At 35.8% G+C, this 18050-nt stretch overlaps 1 protein-coding gene across 2 annotated transcripts in view; it reads right to left on the bottom strand.

Moving 5' to 3' along the window:
* The window catches only part of AP1G1 (adaptor related protein complex 1 subunit gamma 1), an 80471-nt gene that overhangs the window by 47669 nt on the left and 14752 nt on the right, over positions 1-18050 (bottom strand). For both annotated transcript variants that reach the window (XM_040443008.1, XM_040443009.1), the window contains exon 2: positions 10683-10886. In XM_040443008.1, coding sequence (XP_040298942.1) covers positions 10683-10883 — 201 coding nt within the window. In that variant the 5' untranslated portion in view covers positions 10884-10886. The remainder of the gene's footprint in view (positions 1-10682; positions 10887-18050) is intronic.

The following is an 18050-nucleotide window of genomic DNA, read 5'->3' as shown; positions in this document are numbered from 1 at the left end:
AAAGCGAAATTGAGTAATGAAAAAAATTCACAGAACTGTTTCAAGCTATTTAAAAATTGCTCTCTCAGTGTATCTGCATTAGAAACACCTAAAGTTGAGGCACCTGGGTGGCTCAGTCGGTTAGGCATCCAACTCTCAATTTTGACTCAAGTTATGATCTGACAACTCATGAGACTGAGTTCCACGTTAGGCTCTGCACTGACAGCATGGAGCCTGCTTGGGATTCTCCCTCTCGCTTGCTCTCTCTCTCTCTCTCTGCCCCTTCCGCTCTCTCTCAAAATAAACATTAAAAAAAAAAAAAAAAAGAATAAGCACCTAAAGTTAGCAGAATGGCTATACCACCATCAACAAATGAAAGAAGTCTCCAAGAAGAACCAGGATCCAAAAGGGGAACTGAAATGCCTTCTGAAACTGACAAAGATTATACAACAACCCTTCATTTCCTTCTATGCATTCAATTTAAATTTTAAAAAACAATTTCTGAAATAGAAGATGAAAGTCATTTTCACAATGTCAGCAGAAAAGTTACTGCTGAGGTGAATGAGAAAATTAGAAGCTAAAGTATTATCAGAACACCTTACTTTTTCAAATAGAAGGCTTTTTTAACCTTCCCATTCAATAATCCTATAAATTAATATTTTAGCAGTGAAGAAAAGTTCTAATAATCAGGTATCACTAAAATTTTTATCATCCTTATTGAATCATGCTTCAAATAAATTATCTAAAAATTCTGTATTAAGATGAACTAATGAGGAAGATAGACTTTACTCTTATATATTAATACTACTTTCTATTTTTTTAGGGCCAAGTTTTAAAACAGTCAAAGTCATCAGTGACTAGTGAGTACAGTTGTTGCTTTTTGTAACACTTGTTTATTTTTTAAAAAAATTTTTAATGTTTATTTTACTTTTGAGAGAGAGAGAGAGAGACAGAGAGAGAGAGGGTAAGGGCCAGAGACAGAGGGAGACACAGAATCCGAAGAAGGCTCCAGGCTCCGAGCTGTCAGCACAGAACGCGATGCGGGGCTCGAACTCACAAACCTGATCATGACCTGAAAGTAGGACGCTTAATTGATTGAGCCACCCAGGCGCCCCAGCATTTGTTTAAAACTTATCTAAAAATTAAACAGTGAAAACAAAAACTACAATTTAAAGGGACAAACACATAATTAATTCTTTTTAATATTCCCCATTGGTACAGTAACTTTGCACCAAGAATAAGCATTTACTTTATGAAGATGGCAAATTTGAGAGGAAATATAAGATTACAGACTGGAAATGGCATTTTAAAAACATGCTCCAATGAAGGATTAACTCTGATCATATCTACACTTAGGCATCAGCGGCCAGCAATAGTGCTGAGAAAGTACCATGTTTCATCTTTAAGAACAGTATCTAAGTTTTCAGATGTTGAAAAAGAAAAAGGTCGGAGGAGTGTACAATGGGGTTTGGGGTAAATATGAGGGAAGGGAATCCATTTTTGAGCAGCAACCACTAAAACCACAATTCTCATGTGAGTTACAGAAGAAAAATAGTAAAATCAATTAAATGCTTCTGCCTCTTAGGTAACAACCTCAAATTCAGAACTACTACTCACTGAAAGCTACCTGAAAAATCTCACCTAAACACTGCTAACTCACAAATCTAGCATATGCTTTAAGACCACAGTAAAGAGTTTAACTTTTATATTCACACAACCACAGAGATAAAAAATAACTTTTGCTTTTTTACACCAAACTCTGTAAGCAAAGTCAAAAGACAAATGACAAAATTGGAAAAAATATTTGCAACCCATTTCACAGATATGAAATCCTATATAACAGAATCCTAATTGATTTTTTAAAAGACAAATTGATTTTTAAAAAGACCAACAACTCAGTACAAAAATGGACAAAAAATATGGACAGTTCAAAGAAAACAAAAATAATTCAAACATGAAATGGAGTTCAATCTCATAAAACAAATGCAAACCCAACTAGGTAAATTTACTTTTTAAAAAAATCACTGAACTGTACACTTGAAAAAGACGATTTATATGAGATACAAAATATGCCTCAGTGAAGTTATTAGAAAAGACATGCAGACTGAAACCATAGTGAGATGCTACTTTTTAACCTATTTTATTAGCAAAGCTTCACAGTTATAACAGTGTGAGGGCATTAGTGATTGGACATAAACTGGCACAAGCTATATAGTGAGAAAGTTCTAGCCTATCTACATTACAAATACACATATCATTTGACTTGACCATTCCACATTTAGGAACTTACACACTTACATTCACACATGTGCAAAATAATGGGCATTATTCAATTGTAGTATTACTTTAAACAGTAAGACTGGAGGGGCACCTGGCTGGCTCAGTTGGTAGAGCATGAGACTCTTCATCTCAGGGTTGTGAGTTCAAGCCCCACAATGGGTGTGGAGTCAACCTAAAATAAAAAATTTAAGGGGTGCCTGGGTGGCTAAGTCAGTTGAGCATCAGGCTCAGGTCATGATCTCAAAGTGTGGGTTTGAGACCCGCATCCGGATCTGTGCTGACAGCTCAGAGCCTGGAGCCTGCTTCTGATTCTGTGTCTCCCTCTCCCTCTCTCTCTTTTTGCCCTTCCCCCACTCGTGCTGTCTCTCCCAAAAATAAACATTAGAAAAAAATTTTTAACTTAAAAAATTAAAAAAACAGTAAGACTGGAAATAAACGTCTATTAATAAGGCATCAGCTTAATAAATTATGATTCATAAACATCATGGACTACAATTCTGGATACGCTACCATCAGTATGTCCAAAGAGCTGGAAAAACGGAGGAAGCTTTTTTATACTGATATGAGCTAATCTTCAAAACAGATTAATAAGCAGATAGTGCAAACAGTATGCTGCAATATATATTTTACAGTGGAGGGGACATTTCCATTGCCTGGAGATGTATAAAATATCTGAGGGATAGACAAGAGATGGTTGCCTATAAAAAGGAAACTAAGTGACTGGAAGAGGACAGAAAGTGGAGTTTTCATCTTCTATTCTTTGTTTTTATTTTTTATTTATTTTTTTCTTAGAGGCAGGGGGTGACAGAGAGAGAGAGAGAAAGAGAGACAGAATCTCAAGCAGGCTCCACACTCAGCACATAGCCCAACAAGGGGCTCTATCCCATGGCCCATGACCTGAGTCGAAATCAAGAGTTGGACACTAAACTGACTGAGCCACCCAGGCGCCCCCATTATCTATTCTTTTGTATCTTTTAAATTTTGCATCAATGAACTACCATTATCTATTCACAATATAAGTAATATTGGACTAGAGGAAAAAGTTTAAAACTGCAGGATGAAGGGAACTTTCAACTATGGTTAGAAAAATTAATGCTATAATTAAAAAGAAAAAACAACCTAGGGAAATTATTCCCTCTCCAAAATTGAATAATATGTGATTTGAAAAACTAACAACAAAGCACTTGAGTCTTGGAATTGTTTTATGAAAACGACTTTGAAAATTTAAGACCAAAATCTTATGAAAATACAACTCAATAAATGGGAAGAATCAGTTTTAAATAACTTAAATTTATGATGAAGGATTACTGTGCTATTCTATTATTCCTGTAATGCTGCAGGAGTTTAAGATGTCCATTCCTTATCTCTAATCCCCATGATGGCTATGTTTTTTTCGGCTGGCAGTTATTTTGTATTTTTCACTATCAGTGTCTTTCTTGTCAACAACACTCTTAACTACCACTGGCTTTTCAACAGCAACCTTCTCCCTCTCCCCCACTTCCATCCCAAAGGTCTCATTGTGGTAACTCTCAGCTATTCACTGATTTTCTTTATACAGGATTTACTTTCCAATTGTTTTTGAGATGCTATGGTTTTGCTTTAATTTCGTAAATTACTAGCTTACGAAACTAGTACCAATGTATCAGACATTCTCACAGATACCCAGTTAGAAAGGCACACAAAAGGAAACCAACATTTGGATATATATCATAAGTGTGATACATATATACTTATCCTATGAAACATATATATAAATATGAATATTTATATACTTATATATTTTATTTACATAAATATTTGTGACAATTATGCACAAGCTACTATGAAAACAAATTAGGAAGGGCACGCATTCAGGTTAGAAACAGTAAAAAAAAAACATCAGAGAAAGATTCCACTCTCTTTATGTAACACATAGTGGAACAGAAAGAAGCAATTTGATTTAGAATCATAATCCTGGGTTTAGTTTAAAAGACCTAAGCAAGTTATTTCAACAACCTGGACCTCAGTTTCCTCATCACTAAGATAATCAGGCCATGTCATGAAAGACCACCCTAACACTGCCCTCCACGCCCTGCTTTCAAGGCAAATACAGTAGTCACTAATTCTCTACAGCTGATCCTTTAAAGTGGCCTAAGAATTTTTCTCAGCAGAAACATTCCAGGCAGCCATTAGCAACAAGCCTAAAAAAGTGAAGTTACCAGCTCCCTCTGGAATAAATACAATGCCTTAAGAAAGTGGTTTCCAAACATGACTGATCAAAAGCACCTGGGAAAGTTTTGAAATAGGTAGGTCACCCCCAAAAACATCCTGATGGAATAGGTTTCAGGTAAAGCCTGACAATTTGATTTTTATAAACATTTTCCAGATAACTCAGTGTTTCAATTTTCTCCAAATTTCAAAGCACTTTCTTTAAAAAGGTTTCTGGCCTTGTTACATTTTTCTACAAGTACAAATATTGCCCTTTATCAACATTTAATCTGGTTGCCCTTTAAGAAAAAAGCTGCACCTATTTTGTTAGCCTTCAGAACAATTTCCCACAAGGTCAAATGCACATGTACATTTGCTTTTAAATTTAACATTTGAGCTTTATGATGTAAACAATCACCTTGATAAAAAGATACACATAAACATTAATGGATCTGCAACTGATTGGTTAGGTATTTTAAAAAGCTACCTTTATTTCAATATTCAGAAAAAACTTTCTAGTTTATACACAAACACACACACATTTAAAAGTTGACCCTGTAACTGCTTTACCACTATGTAGTCTGGCAACATAAAAATCCGTTATCTGAGACCAGTCTATTTCATTCTTCCGGCAGAGGGGGGAAAAATAAAACATTTAACACAGTGCTATTGCATTCCATTTCTCTTCTTCAGAAAATTATGAAATATTTCACTCCAAAATACACAAAAATCATGTAACACTAACCCACACCAACCAGCTTTATCAACTCTTAACATTTTACCCTTACTTTTACATTTTTTCATATAACAAATTCAATGGAAGCCCTCTATACACTCTGCCTCAATTCCATTTCCTTCTCTCCATCCCACAAGTAACCAAAACTCAAAACTGCTGTTCATCATTGCATTGCCATGCCGTATGTCCTTACTACACATGTTGGTTGTTTTTCAATGTTTTACGGTTTATATTAAGTATCATACCATATTCCTCTTTTCACTCAAGATCTTTGAGTATTACTCACATCCAAACAAGAAACTCTAATTCAGTTATATTAATTGCTAATACAGTATCCCACATGTGAATATACCACAACTTACCTATTTTTTGTGGACATATAGATTGTTCCCAATATTTTCATATTAGAAACAATGCTGCAATGAACACTCTTATAAATGTCCCTTGTTAAATAGACAAGGATTCTTGATCAGATTCAGGTTTTTCAGTTTTTATTTTGTTTCCATTTAGCAAATACACTTCATAGGTGGTGGTATAAACTTTCATCAGGAAATATATAATTATTCCTGGTGGTTGTCTCTCATTTGTGATATTAGCAATGAAGATCATCAAGGATTGCAAAATGGTAATATTCTAATTATTTTATTCTTTATTTACTTATTAAACTTTTCCTCTAAGGAGCAACTTCTCTATATGTACCACTGGGTTAACAATAGTTCCTTCAGAAAGTTTAGCAAAGGCAGGATAAATGTCAGTTTTCAAAATGAGTACCTAGTATCCTCCAAAGATGACCAATGGAGTTTTTTTTTATAATTTGTTTAATAATTATTAACTCACTGATATAAACTAACTGATATAAACTTACTTGGTATATTCCAACTACTATTATTATCCTTATTAATGCTCAAATTTTCTCATTTGGGGGCACAACAAAAAGCCACTTTTGGTGGCTACTAAATCCTTTTAACACGACCTCTGTAATTTTTCTTGTTCTCTGGCACAGTAAGACAGTTCAGGCTTAATTTGTGTATCTCCTGCTCCACATTTCAGATCAGCCATCTTTCTAATGGGTCCTGGCCCTTTTAGAGTAAAATGGGTATTTGGAGACCACAATCTGGGCTTATGGGTGCTCAACACAAAGATGCCTACTATCACCATTATACTACAGGTACAGTGTGGTAAAGAAATTAAAAATGTGGATAAGGATGGAAACTTAGGGAACTGACATTATTTACAGACAACAGCACTGACTATATGGAAACAATGAAGTCCACAGGGACTCTTAGAAGTGCAATAATGTTGCTAGGGAGAGAAATACGCAAAAATCAATGATGTATTTCTGTATAACTAAAACCTAATTATTCAACTTTTAAGACTGCTATTTGCAATAGGAAGAAGAGCTCCAAGGAACCTATAAATTTCACCAAAAGTGTGTAAGACCTTATGGAGAACACTGTAAAACTTTAAAAAACAAGGAAGTGGAGTGCTATAAATACTCTATTGATGGAAGGGAAGACTATTGTAGACAGATAATTGGGTATAGCAGGCCAGGCTGGAAATGGGAAGAAATAGAGAATTTAAGCCCCACCTAGAAAAGGTCACCAGCCTACTAGAGCTCTGGGAAAATGTTCATCCAGTGTTGTAAAATCCTCTAATTTCTAAGAGGAACCAGAAATCCAGATTTCTATGATAAGTTCCTTGATTTTTACATTGGCAGCAAATTCAAAACAATTTAATGTACTCTGCAATACAAAATACATCTGTGGAAGAATGTGGACCCCAAGCCACCATTTTTTTACTCCCATACATTTACTCCCACCTCGTAACTCAACTTTATTTCTAGGTTGTGTTTAAGCCAAACACATGAAAGGTTACAAACCATACAGGAAATCTATCATGGCTTTTGTTGTAAAAATGTTGAAGATACACTGTTTTACATTACCAAGAGGCTCCTAGATAAAAGACTCACATAAGAAAATCTATTTTAGGGAAAATTAGCTGGCTCAGTTGGAAGAGCATGAAACTCTTAATCTTGGGGTCATGAGTCTGAACCCCACACGGGTGCAGAGATTATATACAAACATATATACATAAATAAATAAAAATCTATTTTAGAATTCAGTGACTTTCTTTTAAAAATTTTTAATATTTATTTATGAGAGGGGGGAGGGCAGAGAGAGAGGGAGACCCAGAATCCAAAGCAGGTTCCAGGCTCTGAGCCGTCGGCACAGAGCCCAAACAAGGGGCTCAAACCCACAAACTGTGAGATCATGACCTGGGCTGAAGTCAGACACTTGACTGAGCCACCCAGGTGCCCCAGAATCCAGTGACTTTTCAAAGAAATTTTTTTGCTGTCCTTGAGGGAATAGTAAAATCAGTAATACTTGAATTATTTATGTAGAAAACGTAAATGTTTAACATTTAGTAATTTATTAATCTTCATAATAATAATCCTATAAAAGAGTATGAAAATTGTCCCCATTTTACAGATGAGGAAACTGAGACAAGAAAGGTTAAAGATCTTGCTCAAAATCACTAACAGGAGGGGAGCCTGGATGGCTCAGTCAGTTAAGCATCCGACTCTTGATTTTGGCTCAGGTCATGGTTCGTGGGACTCTCTCATACCCTCTCTCTGCCCTTCCCCCCCTCAAAATAAACATTAAAAAAAAAATCAGAGATAGTAAAGTAACAAAGCCATAATTCACATCCAGGCAGTCTGGTTCCTGTAGCTGTGCTTTTAAATTCTGGTTATAACAACCATGTAACTGGATTTTTTTTCTTGCCTTAGCTGCCTCACCATCACCAAGTACAGTGGCTTTGGGTTCTGCATTCTTCCTTTTCCCAACTCTTATTTTCTACCATCCTTTTGTTTTGTTTTTTACAGACGCTGGTCATGTATGTTACCTCAAATCTTCTGTACAGCAAGTCAGGACTAAAGTAATTAAATAAATAGTTAAGAAACATATTTAAACTATATCCAAAGAATGAACAGGTTTTAGCGTTATACAAAGTTGAGTTCTAATCCTCTCCCTAATATTTACTAGCTGTGTGAATTTAAACAAGTCAATCTCTGAATTTCAGTTTTCTCATCTGCAATATGAGGATATTACCCACCTTGTGGGTTGTGGGTTTCATTGTAAAGTTTAAAACACTTTTCAAATGTGGCTAGTAGGAAATTTTAAATTACATATCTGGCTCATATTTTTATTTCTATTGAACAGCATCATGCTAGATACTGCAGTAAAAAGTAAAAAGAAACAGGTGAAATTAGTTTTAATAATATATTTTATTTAACCCAATATATCTAAAATACCATTTCAACATATAATCCACATAAAAATTATTAGTTAGATATTTTACAGCTTTCTTTTGTACTAAGGCTTCTAAATACAGTATATATTTTACACTTACAGCACATCTCAATATGTACACTATATATCCATCAAAAATATTTTAACTGTATTTAGACTTCATTAAATGTACAATTGATAAAGTAGATTCACATACTCAAGTTGTCTAAAACATTTAAGTTTTCCAGTAACTGCATCAATATCCCCCCAAATTTATTTTCCTTTAATATTCGCCTCAGTTGAACGAGCCACATTTCAAAAGACCAGTGGCTATACAGCTACTAGCTATCATAATGAACAGTACAAGTGCAAATAAAATAAACAAATAAAATGCAATAAATGGTAGCTGTTTTTACACATAGTTAAGTGAAAATAGTACTGTGATTCATACATGCAGGTGAGAGAACCGAGATATGAATCTTTTTATGGATATGTTATAAAAAAATTCTGATGGGCAAGATTGGATAGGGCCAGGATTTACTCCAAGAGGAAATAGATTAAGGGACTTAAAAGTGGGATTCCTATTCTCACTCAGAAAAACCTTTTTTTTGGGGGGGGGGGTACAATTTTAGTACAGTTTCCTTGAGTATTAACACTTTCCACCTAAGAATTAAATGTCTTATCAAATAATTAAATTCCAGAATGCCCCCCAAAAAGCCATCTAGTAAAGCTGGAAAGCATATTTTATTTACATACAGTATAGAAATGACTCTTAGAAATATAGAGATTGCTCTTTCACAAATGAAATATCATCAGTCTTAAATCTATCCTATTATTTTAAATTCAACAACTGGTCTTAAAAGAACTCCTTTAACTCCATGATGTTAACAGTGGTTACCTCGAGTGGAGGGCTTAAGAGATTCCCCACGCCTTGCCATCCTTGACTATCTTTTACAGCTCAACATACCAGATTTCTATAAATATAACCAAATGGGTCTACTTAAAATCAACCAACAAAAACGTATGAGTATCTATTTGCTTTATACTATGACATGCATTAAATGTATAACCACCTGGATCACTTTTTGATGTGGTAAGAACATATAACATGTTTATTCAGAGGAGATAGCTGTTGTTTTTGTCTACCTAGTACCTGGTCCGTTCCTCTAATACTAACACCTGAATCTTCCTTTGGGAAATTAATGGTCTTCCACTCTCAATCATGTATTTCTAGTGAGGGTGATCTCACTCCCAGGCAAAAGATAAGCATAAAACTAACCCAAGTCAGTCTGATAAGATTCAATCCCATTACTGTTTTAACTCAGAGGTGGGGTGATCTCCTTTCAATGGAGTTACTGAGCTGAATAAAAGATAAATGTGGCCATCTTCCTGGATAAATTAAACATTAACAAAAGCTATCTGTGAATAATGGAAACATGGATGGTATTTTTCTCCTTCTACCTAATGTTGCACATTCTTTCAATTTTGCAATCTTTTCCTTAAGAACACTATTTAGTATGTAATACAATTCTTAAATTATCTAAGATAAAATTTAATGGCATTAATAAGAATTTAAAAACCCACTAAACCCTTCTCTGTGACTCCATCCCCATATGTATAAACATAGAAGAAAGCACGTCTTGCTTGAATACCAAATACCATGCTCAAAACCTAGACTGGCTATAGCTAATAATATGCATTTGTGTGTAGTAGAAAATCAGGAGGCACAGTCACTGTAGCAACCCAGTAACAAAGTAATTAGGACAAAATCCATAAATGCCATGACGTGGCAACTTATTTTACTTAAAAACATCTATTTGGAGTGTTCCTCCTTGTATCATTGTGCACACAGAATATAATTAAGGAAACATTTAGCAAACATTTCTTAAATATTCATTATAGTCCAGCCACTCTAACAGACCAATCACAATCTAGTGGTTATCCTGGTCAGTCTTTAAGTAAGCTAGCTGCCACCATCAAAACATAGTCTAATCCATATAATGAGAGATTCTCAATGGAAAGCACAACTGACAGCAGTATCATGTGTTTCCAGGTCTGCAACTTTCTCACTTCTATCCTCAGTTCCACAATGATCAGATTACAAGACTATCAAGAATATTCTGTCCTCACTGACGGGGAAACATCTGCCCTCCTTGAGCTGTCATTCCAACAAGAACAGCCTTGCTAGATGTGGTCTCAGCCCAGCCTACCTGTCCAAAGTGAGCAGGGTAGCCCAGCATGTGCATATATAGTAATTTTGCCACATTCCGACACCGGTAAGTATTGTCTTCTTCTCTAAAAGATGATCGGATTGCAGCACATTCTTTCTGGATCATTTCTCGTTCTTCGGCTTGGGTTCGGGCTGTCCGGATGGTCCGGATCAGCTCCCGCAATCTGATGGGGGCTGGCATCCTCTGTTTATAGAAAGACATTAAATAAAAATGTTCACATTTTTCACTACCAAAAGCATTCACACAACTTCTCACATAAATTTCCAATTTTTAAGAATTCAAGACTTGCTCAGTCCAACAACATAAAGCTTCAGCAAAGCTATTACATACAAACCCATTAATTCGGTAAATTTCTGGAAAAAAATATAAACAAAAATGTTAACTATTAAGCAAGATAAGACACAGAATATATCAGTATGTAAAATCCATCATTAGTATCAAACTATGTTAAGAACTAACTCAACCCAAATATTTACTCAAGAAAGAGAAAAGACATATTTTCTATGCCTAACCTTAGAGAAGACAGATTATTTTCTGCTGAACTGTTAACAGAGCTCAATAAATTATCAGATAAATACTGAATATGATCACAATCAAAGCTCAACTCAACTGGGGCGCCTGGGTGGCTCAGTCGGTTAAGCATCCAACTTGGGCTCCGGTCATGATCTAGCAGCTTGTGAGTTCGAGCCCCACGTCAGGCTCTGTGCTGACAGCTCGGAGCTTGGAGCCTGCTTTGGATTCTGTGTCTCCCCCTGTCTCTGCCCCACACTCACTTGCACTTTGTCTCTCTCTCAAAAATAAATAAACGTTAAAAAAATTTTTAAGAAAAAAAGCTCAACTCAACAAAATGAGAGATCAGGAGAGAAGACCAATTATCAGATTTAAACACTTCCAAGAAACAGTAATCATCTTGGTACACTGGGTACTCTTTGAAAATTGTTATGAGGAAAAAAATAATAAACCAATCTCAGAGGATAAGACTATTAGAATCATATTCTCACGAAAAATTTTTAAATAATAATGATAAACCTGTAATAGCCAAAATTAAGGGGAAAAAAGAACAAAGTTGGAGAATCTGCACCACCTAATTTCAAGAAATACTACAAAGCTACAGTAATCAGGACAATGTGGAACTGAATTTAAGGGCAGACTCAGGATCGTGATGCAAAATAGAAAGTTTAGGAATAGACCCACACAAATAAGCTTAACTGATTTTCAACAGAGAGGCCAAGGTTATTCAATAGGAGAAAGGGTATTCCTTCAACAAATGGTGCTGGCACAACTACATATCTATATAAAGAACCAATTAACCTTGAACCCTAACCTCACATAATATACAAAAATTAACTCAAAATGGGTCATAGACCTAAACATTAAAGCCAAAACTAAAAATCTTCCATAAGAAAACATAGGAGGAAATCTTTGGGAACCTTTGTCTCCCTACCTTCCCACCTCTCTCTCTGTCCTTCCCCTGCTTGTGCTCGCTCTCTGTCCCTCACAAAAATTAAAAAAAAAAAAAAAAAAAAGAGAGAGAGAGAGAGATACCACCCTACAGTATTAGAATGGCTAAAATTTAAAAGACTGGCCATACCAAGTGCTGGCAAGGATACAAAACAAATGAACTCTCACAAGCCACTCATGGGAATACAAAATGGTTCGACTACTTTGGAAAATAGTTTGGCAATTTTTTGTAAAATTAAACATATACTTAGCATAGGATTCAGGAAATCCACTCGGTATTTACCCAAAAGCAATGAAAACATATGTTCTCACCAAGATTTGTACACAAATCTTTATAGAATCTTCATTTATAATTACTAAAAACTGGAAACAACTCAAACAACATCCATAAATAGGTGAATAATAATAAACGAATACTTCCCGGAATGAAACCGAACCAACACAACATGGAAGAATCTCAAAAACATTATGATGAGCAAAAAAAAAAAAAAAAAAAAAAAAAAAGAAAGAAAGAAAGAAACAAGAAAGTACATACTTTATGATTTTACTTATATGAAACTCTAGGAAAGACCAGGCTAATCTATAGTGATGCTAAAGAGATCAATGACTGCCTGGGGTTGAGGGTAGGGATGGTGATCAACTAGGATGCAAGGAAACCTTCTGATGTGATAGAAATGTTTATGATGGTTGTATAGATCTCTCTCAAAATTCACGGAAATGCACACTTAAAACAAGTGCATTTTACACGTGCCTGGGTTGCTCAGTCGATTAAGCATCTGACTCTTGATTTAGGCTCAGGTCATGATCTTACATTTCATGAGATCAAGACCCACATTGGGCTCTGCACTGACAGCACAGAGCCTGCTTGGGATTCTCTCTCTACCTCTCTTTTAGCTCCTCCCCTGGGCACACGCACATTCCATATCTCTCAAAAAATAAAAAGATAAATATTAAAAAGAAAACAAGTGCATTTTATTGGTATCTTGTACCTCAATAAGTTAAAAAAAATAAAATTAGATACCATTACCATCATCTTCAGTACATACAAGCTGTAGAACCCTTAAACCATTAATTCTCAATGTTCTAATCGCACAAACCAGGAGGATATCCCACTCCCACCAGTTCACTATGGCATCACTCCTCAAGGTAGGGATAGTACATTAGTAATTTACCAAGTTCTCTAGGTATTGGTTGTGTTCCTCCGTTAGCCCTCTTAAGATCACGTGTACTAAACTATATAAAACTACGTGTATACTGTTATTCTGTTATTTTTTAATAAAAATACTGAGGGCCTAGTGTTTGAACATTCTTATGTTCACTATCTTCATTATTTCACTTGTTCCAGACCATTTTTGGGCCCAATGTGGGTGGGACTTGCACTCATCACCCTGAGATCAAGAGTGGGACACTTAACTAAGTCACCTAGGTATCCCTGGTCCAGACCCTTTTGAAGGGCAGAAATCATTATACCTGCTTTGCCTATGAAGAAACTTCGTTTCAAATCAATTATGCAACTTAAGACTACAAAGGTGGTAAGTGTCAGAGCCAGCACACAAACCATGTCTTAGAACTCCAGGGCTAGAGTTCTTCTTAATACTTCAAAAATGAACATTATCTTTACAGATAAAATTTTATGACTGCTACGATTTGTTTCAAAATACTCTAGAGGAAAAAAGTATTAAGGAAGGAAAAAAGGAAACAAAATGGGCAAAATGTTGATCACTCTGAGGGGATATGAGTATATTAAATTATACTGTATTATTCTCTATTTTCATATATATTAGAAAATTTTCATAATCAAAAGCTTTTTAATTTTTTTTGTTTGTTTGTTTTTAATGTTCCTTTTTGAGCAAGACAGAAAGACAGCGTGAGCAGGCAAGGGGTAGAGAGAGAGGGAGACACAGAATCCAAAGCAGGCTCCAGGCCCTGAGCAGTCAGCATCAAGCCTGATGCAGGGCCCAAACCCACCAACTGCAAGATCATGACCTGAGCTGAAGTTGGACTCTTAACCGACTGAGCCACTCAAACACCCCATCAGAAGCTTTTTAAAAATAAAAAGCTTCCACAAACAAAGCATTTAAATCCTTAAAATTTTTTATAAATAGTTTTTTAAAATCTTCGTAGCTAAACTAGAGATCTACTTGAAGAACTACTTTCACAATGACTACAAATACAAATGACTTTAGGATAAAAAATTTAAGAGTAAGGGGTGCCTGGGTGACTCAGTTGGTTGAGTGTCTGACTTTGTCTCAGGTCATGATCTCACGATTTTGTGGGTTCAAGCCCCGTGTCGGGCTCTGTGCTGACAGCATGGAGCCCTCTTGGGATTCTTCCTCCCTCTCTCTCTCTCTCTGCCCCTCCACTGCTCACGCTGACTCTGTCTCTCTCAAAAATAAATAGACTTAAAAAAAAGAAAAAAAAATGTCTTAGTAGGCATGAATGAAAAACAAAATTTACATAATAAAGAGTTTAGTATATTTCAGAATACATTCTAAGTTAGAAACGAAACAAAAAATTCCAGTTCCAGGGAAGATGGAATAAACATACTCCATGGAGGCTCCTGTCTCTCCCTCTGACCCTAACTATAAATCCTGGATAAAATGCATGCCACAGCTACCCAAGGATGCTAAAAAGTAAATGACAGCAAGCAGATTCCAGAAAGAGGAGAATCTGAAGTTCCATCAAAATGGAAGAGGTTATCATTCTTCCTCCAGTACTGCCCAGCCTGGACCCAATGACAGCCCCAAACCCAAAAGTGCTCAGGGAGTACAGACAAGGAGCTCTAAGAAAAACCCTCTGTCTCTGATCCAGGAAGCAGGAAAAGAAGGACAATGGGAGAAATTCTCTCTTTTGGCTTTCTGTATTTTCCTTCCCTCCACCACTGCCTCTAGGCAACACTGCAATGGCAGTGGCTGTGCCATAACAGCAATGGCAGTAACAGGCAGCCATATAAAAATTAGGGAAAGGGAATTCTCTCTGACCAGAGGAGCTGTGATCCTAAGAGCATGGAGTAAGTCACTCTCTATTCTCCCACTGCATGATAAAAGACTGAATTCACCAAGAAAATACAACAATCCTAACTGCAAATGTATGTAACAATATAGTTTAAAAAATACATGAGGCAAAAACTGACAGTTATCAAAGGAAAAATAAACAACCCCCCCCCCCAACTACAGAGACTTAAACATGCCACCTAAGTAAATGATACAACTATGGAGTATCAGCACAGATATAAAAGACCTGAATGCCATCTTCAATTGACTGGATCTAACCCAACATTTATGGAACACCTCAACCAACAACAGAATTACATTCTTCTCAATTGCATACAGAACATACACAAAATGGGCCATGTCCTGGTCATTTTTTTAAAAAGTTAATAGGGGCGCCTGGGTGGCTCAGTCGGTTAAGCGTCCGATGTCAGCTCAGGTCATGATCTCACGGTCCGTGGGTTCGAGCCCCACGTCGGGCTCTGTGCTGACAGCTCAGAGCCTGGAGCCTGCTTCAGATTCTGTGTCTCCCTCTCTCTCTGACCCTCCCCTGTTCATGCTCTGTCTCTGTCTCAAAAATAAATAAACGTTAAAAAAAATTTTTTTTTTAATAAAAAGTTAATGAATTAAATTAATGGAAATCATATAAAATAAAGCACAGTCTCTGGCCATAACAGAATTAAAACTAGAAATCAGTAACAGAAAGCTAACAGGAAAACTTGCGATGGCCCTGGAAATTAAACAATACATTCCCAAATAATCCATGGGTGAAGAGGAAATATCAAGGGAATTTAGCAAATATATGGAACTGAACAAAAACATAAACCCATTTATTAAAATCTGTAGTACAACTAAAGTAGTGCTTAATGGGAAATGTATAGCATTAAATGTTTGTGTAAGAACAGAAGAAACATCTCAATCTAAGGTTCTATTTAAGAAACTAGAAAAAGGGAAATATAAATCCAAGTAGGAAAAAGCAAATAATGACAAATAGAAATCAATGAAATTAAAAAACAGAAGGAAAAAAACAGGAAAAGGTCAAGTCAATGAAATCAAAAGCCAGTTCTTTGAGAAGACCAATAAAACTGATAAACCTCTGGCTAGATGATAAAGAGAAAGAACACAAATCACTAGTATCAGTAATGAAAGGGACTATTATCACAAATACTAAAAGGATAATTAGGTGATACTATGAACAATTCAATGAATATCACAACTGGACATCCATATGCCAAAAAACTGAACCTCTACCTAAATCTCACAGTTTATACAAAGATTAACTCAAAATGAAGCATAGACCTAGATGTAAAACACACAACTATAAAACCATTAGAAGATGATGGAGAAAACCTTCTTGACTGGGGTTAGGCAAAGAGTTCTTAGACATTACATCAAAGGCACACTCATAAGAGAAAAATGTTAAAACTGGATTTCATAAAAATTATAAACTTTTGCACTATGAAAAACACTGTTAAGAAAATGAAAAGACAAGTTACAGAGTGAGATTTCTGCAAATCACATATCTGACAAGGACTTGTAACTAGACTATAAAAAGGAATTCTCAAAACATAGCACTTAAACGCAGTTTTCAAAATTGGACATTAAGTTTGAGAATCTTGAATTCAGAAAACTGCAAAGTCTTTAATCAAAAAAAATGAAAAAAAAAAAGTTTAACAGTTCAGGGCCCATTAGACTACAGAGTAAATAGTACCATAAATGATATCAACATAAGCATCATTTATATCTATTTCAAAGGGGGAAAGGAGAACAAAAACTACGGAATTAGAAGTTACCGTCATGCATGCATTATCCAATTCAATTAGTCATACTATCCCATAGATGACCTAAGTAACAGGGAAACATGTTATACCAAAAAGTGCCAATCACTCATTCAACAAATATTTGCTGAGCCTTCTCTATGTCAGGCATTGCAAAAGGTGCTGACGACTGCCAACGTTGTAATCTCTACCCTTAAGAACTCAAAAGTCTAGTGAGGAAAACAGATTTTTACAATTCCAGCCATATAAAATAACAGCAAAAACTACTGACCAATGACAGAACAGAAAATTGTATTTAGGGTAAGCTAAACTGTTTCACAGCCAAACTAATTCAATATACTTAGAAATTTTTTCTTTTCCAAAATTAAGTGCTTTCTGCATCAGCTCAACAACTCCTAAATCCCATGTAGAAAGAGATCTGTAGCACAGTACCAACCCACAATTTGTTTTCCAAAGCTATTAAGAGCAAAACTTAGAATTTTCTGAATTTTAGAAAAGTAATACAGTGCATATTTTTTATGTCATAACTCACCTACCATGACTGGAGCAACAGTTTCATTACCAAACAATATTTCTGAAATAACATATGAATATTCACACCAAATGAGAAAAATAAACTACTACAGTGTCATGTCTGGTCAAATCAGATTTTAAGACCAAAAGAATTATGAAGAACTCCTGGGCATTTTTGTTTTTAATTTCAGAAACTGAGATAAAGGACTGTGCAGCCTTACCCTTATCCAATGACCCTAAGCACTGTTAAAAATGATGACCCTGGGGCGCCTGGGTGGCTCAGTCAGTTAAGCGGCCGACTTTGGCTCAGGTCATGATCTCACTGTCCGTGAGTTCGAGCCCCACATTGGGCTCTGTGCTGACAGCTCAGAGCCTGGAGCCTGTTTCAGATTCTGTGTCTCCCTCTCTATGACCCTCCCCTGTTCATGCTGTCTCTCCCTGTCTCAAAAATAAATAAAATGTTAAAAAAATAAAATAAAAATGATGACCCTGAAGTAAAATTACCTGAATTTGAATCTCAGGTCTACCACTTATCAGCTATGTGTCCGTGAGCAAATGACAACATCCCAGAGCTTCAATTTCCTCATCTGTAAAATAGGAAGAGT

This window comes from Herpailurus yagouaroundi, unplaced genomic scaffold (genome assembly GCF_014898765.1).
Source record: "Herpailurus yagouaroundi ecotype Mexico unplaced genomic scaffold, PumYag 190, whole genome shotgun sequence".
Classification (NCBI taxonomy): Eukaryota; Metazoa; Chordata; class Mammalia; order Carnivora; family Felidae; genus Herpailurus; species Herpailurus yagouaroundi.
The sequence above is the reverse complement of the archived record's forward strand: the minus strand, read 5'-3'. Positions and strand labels throughout refer to the sequence as shown.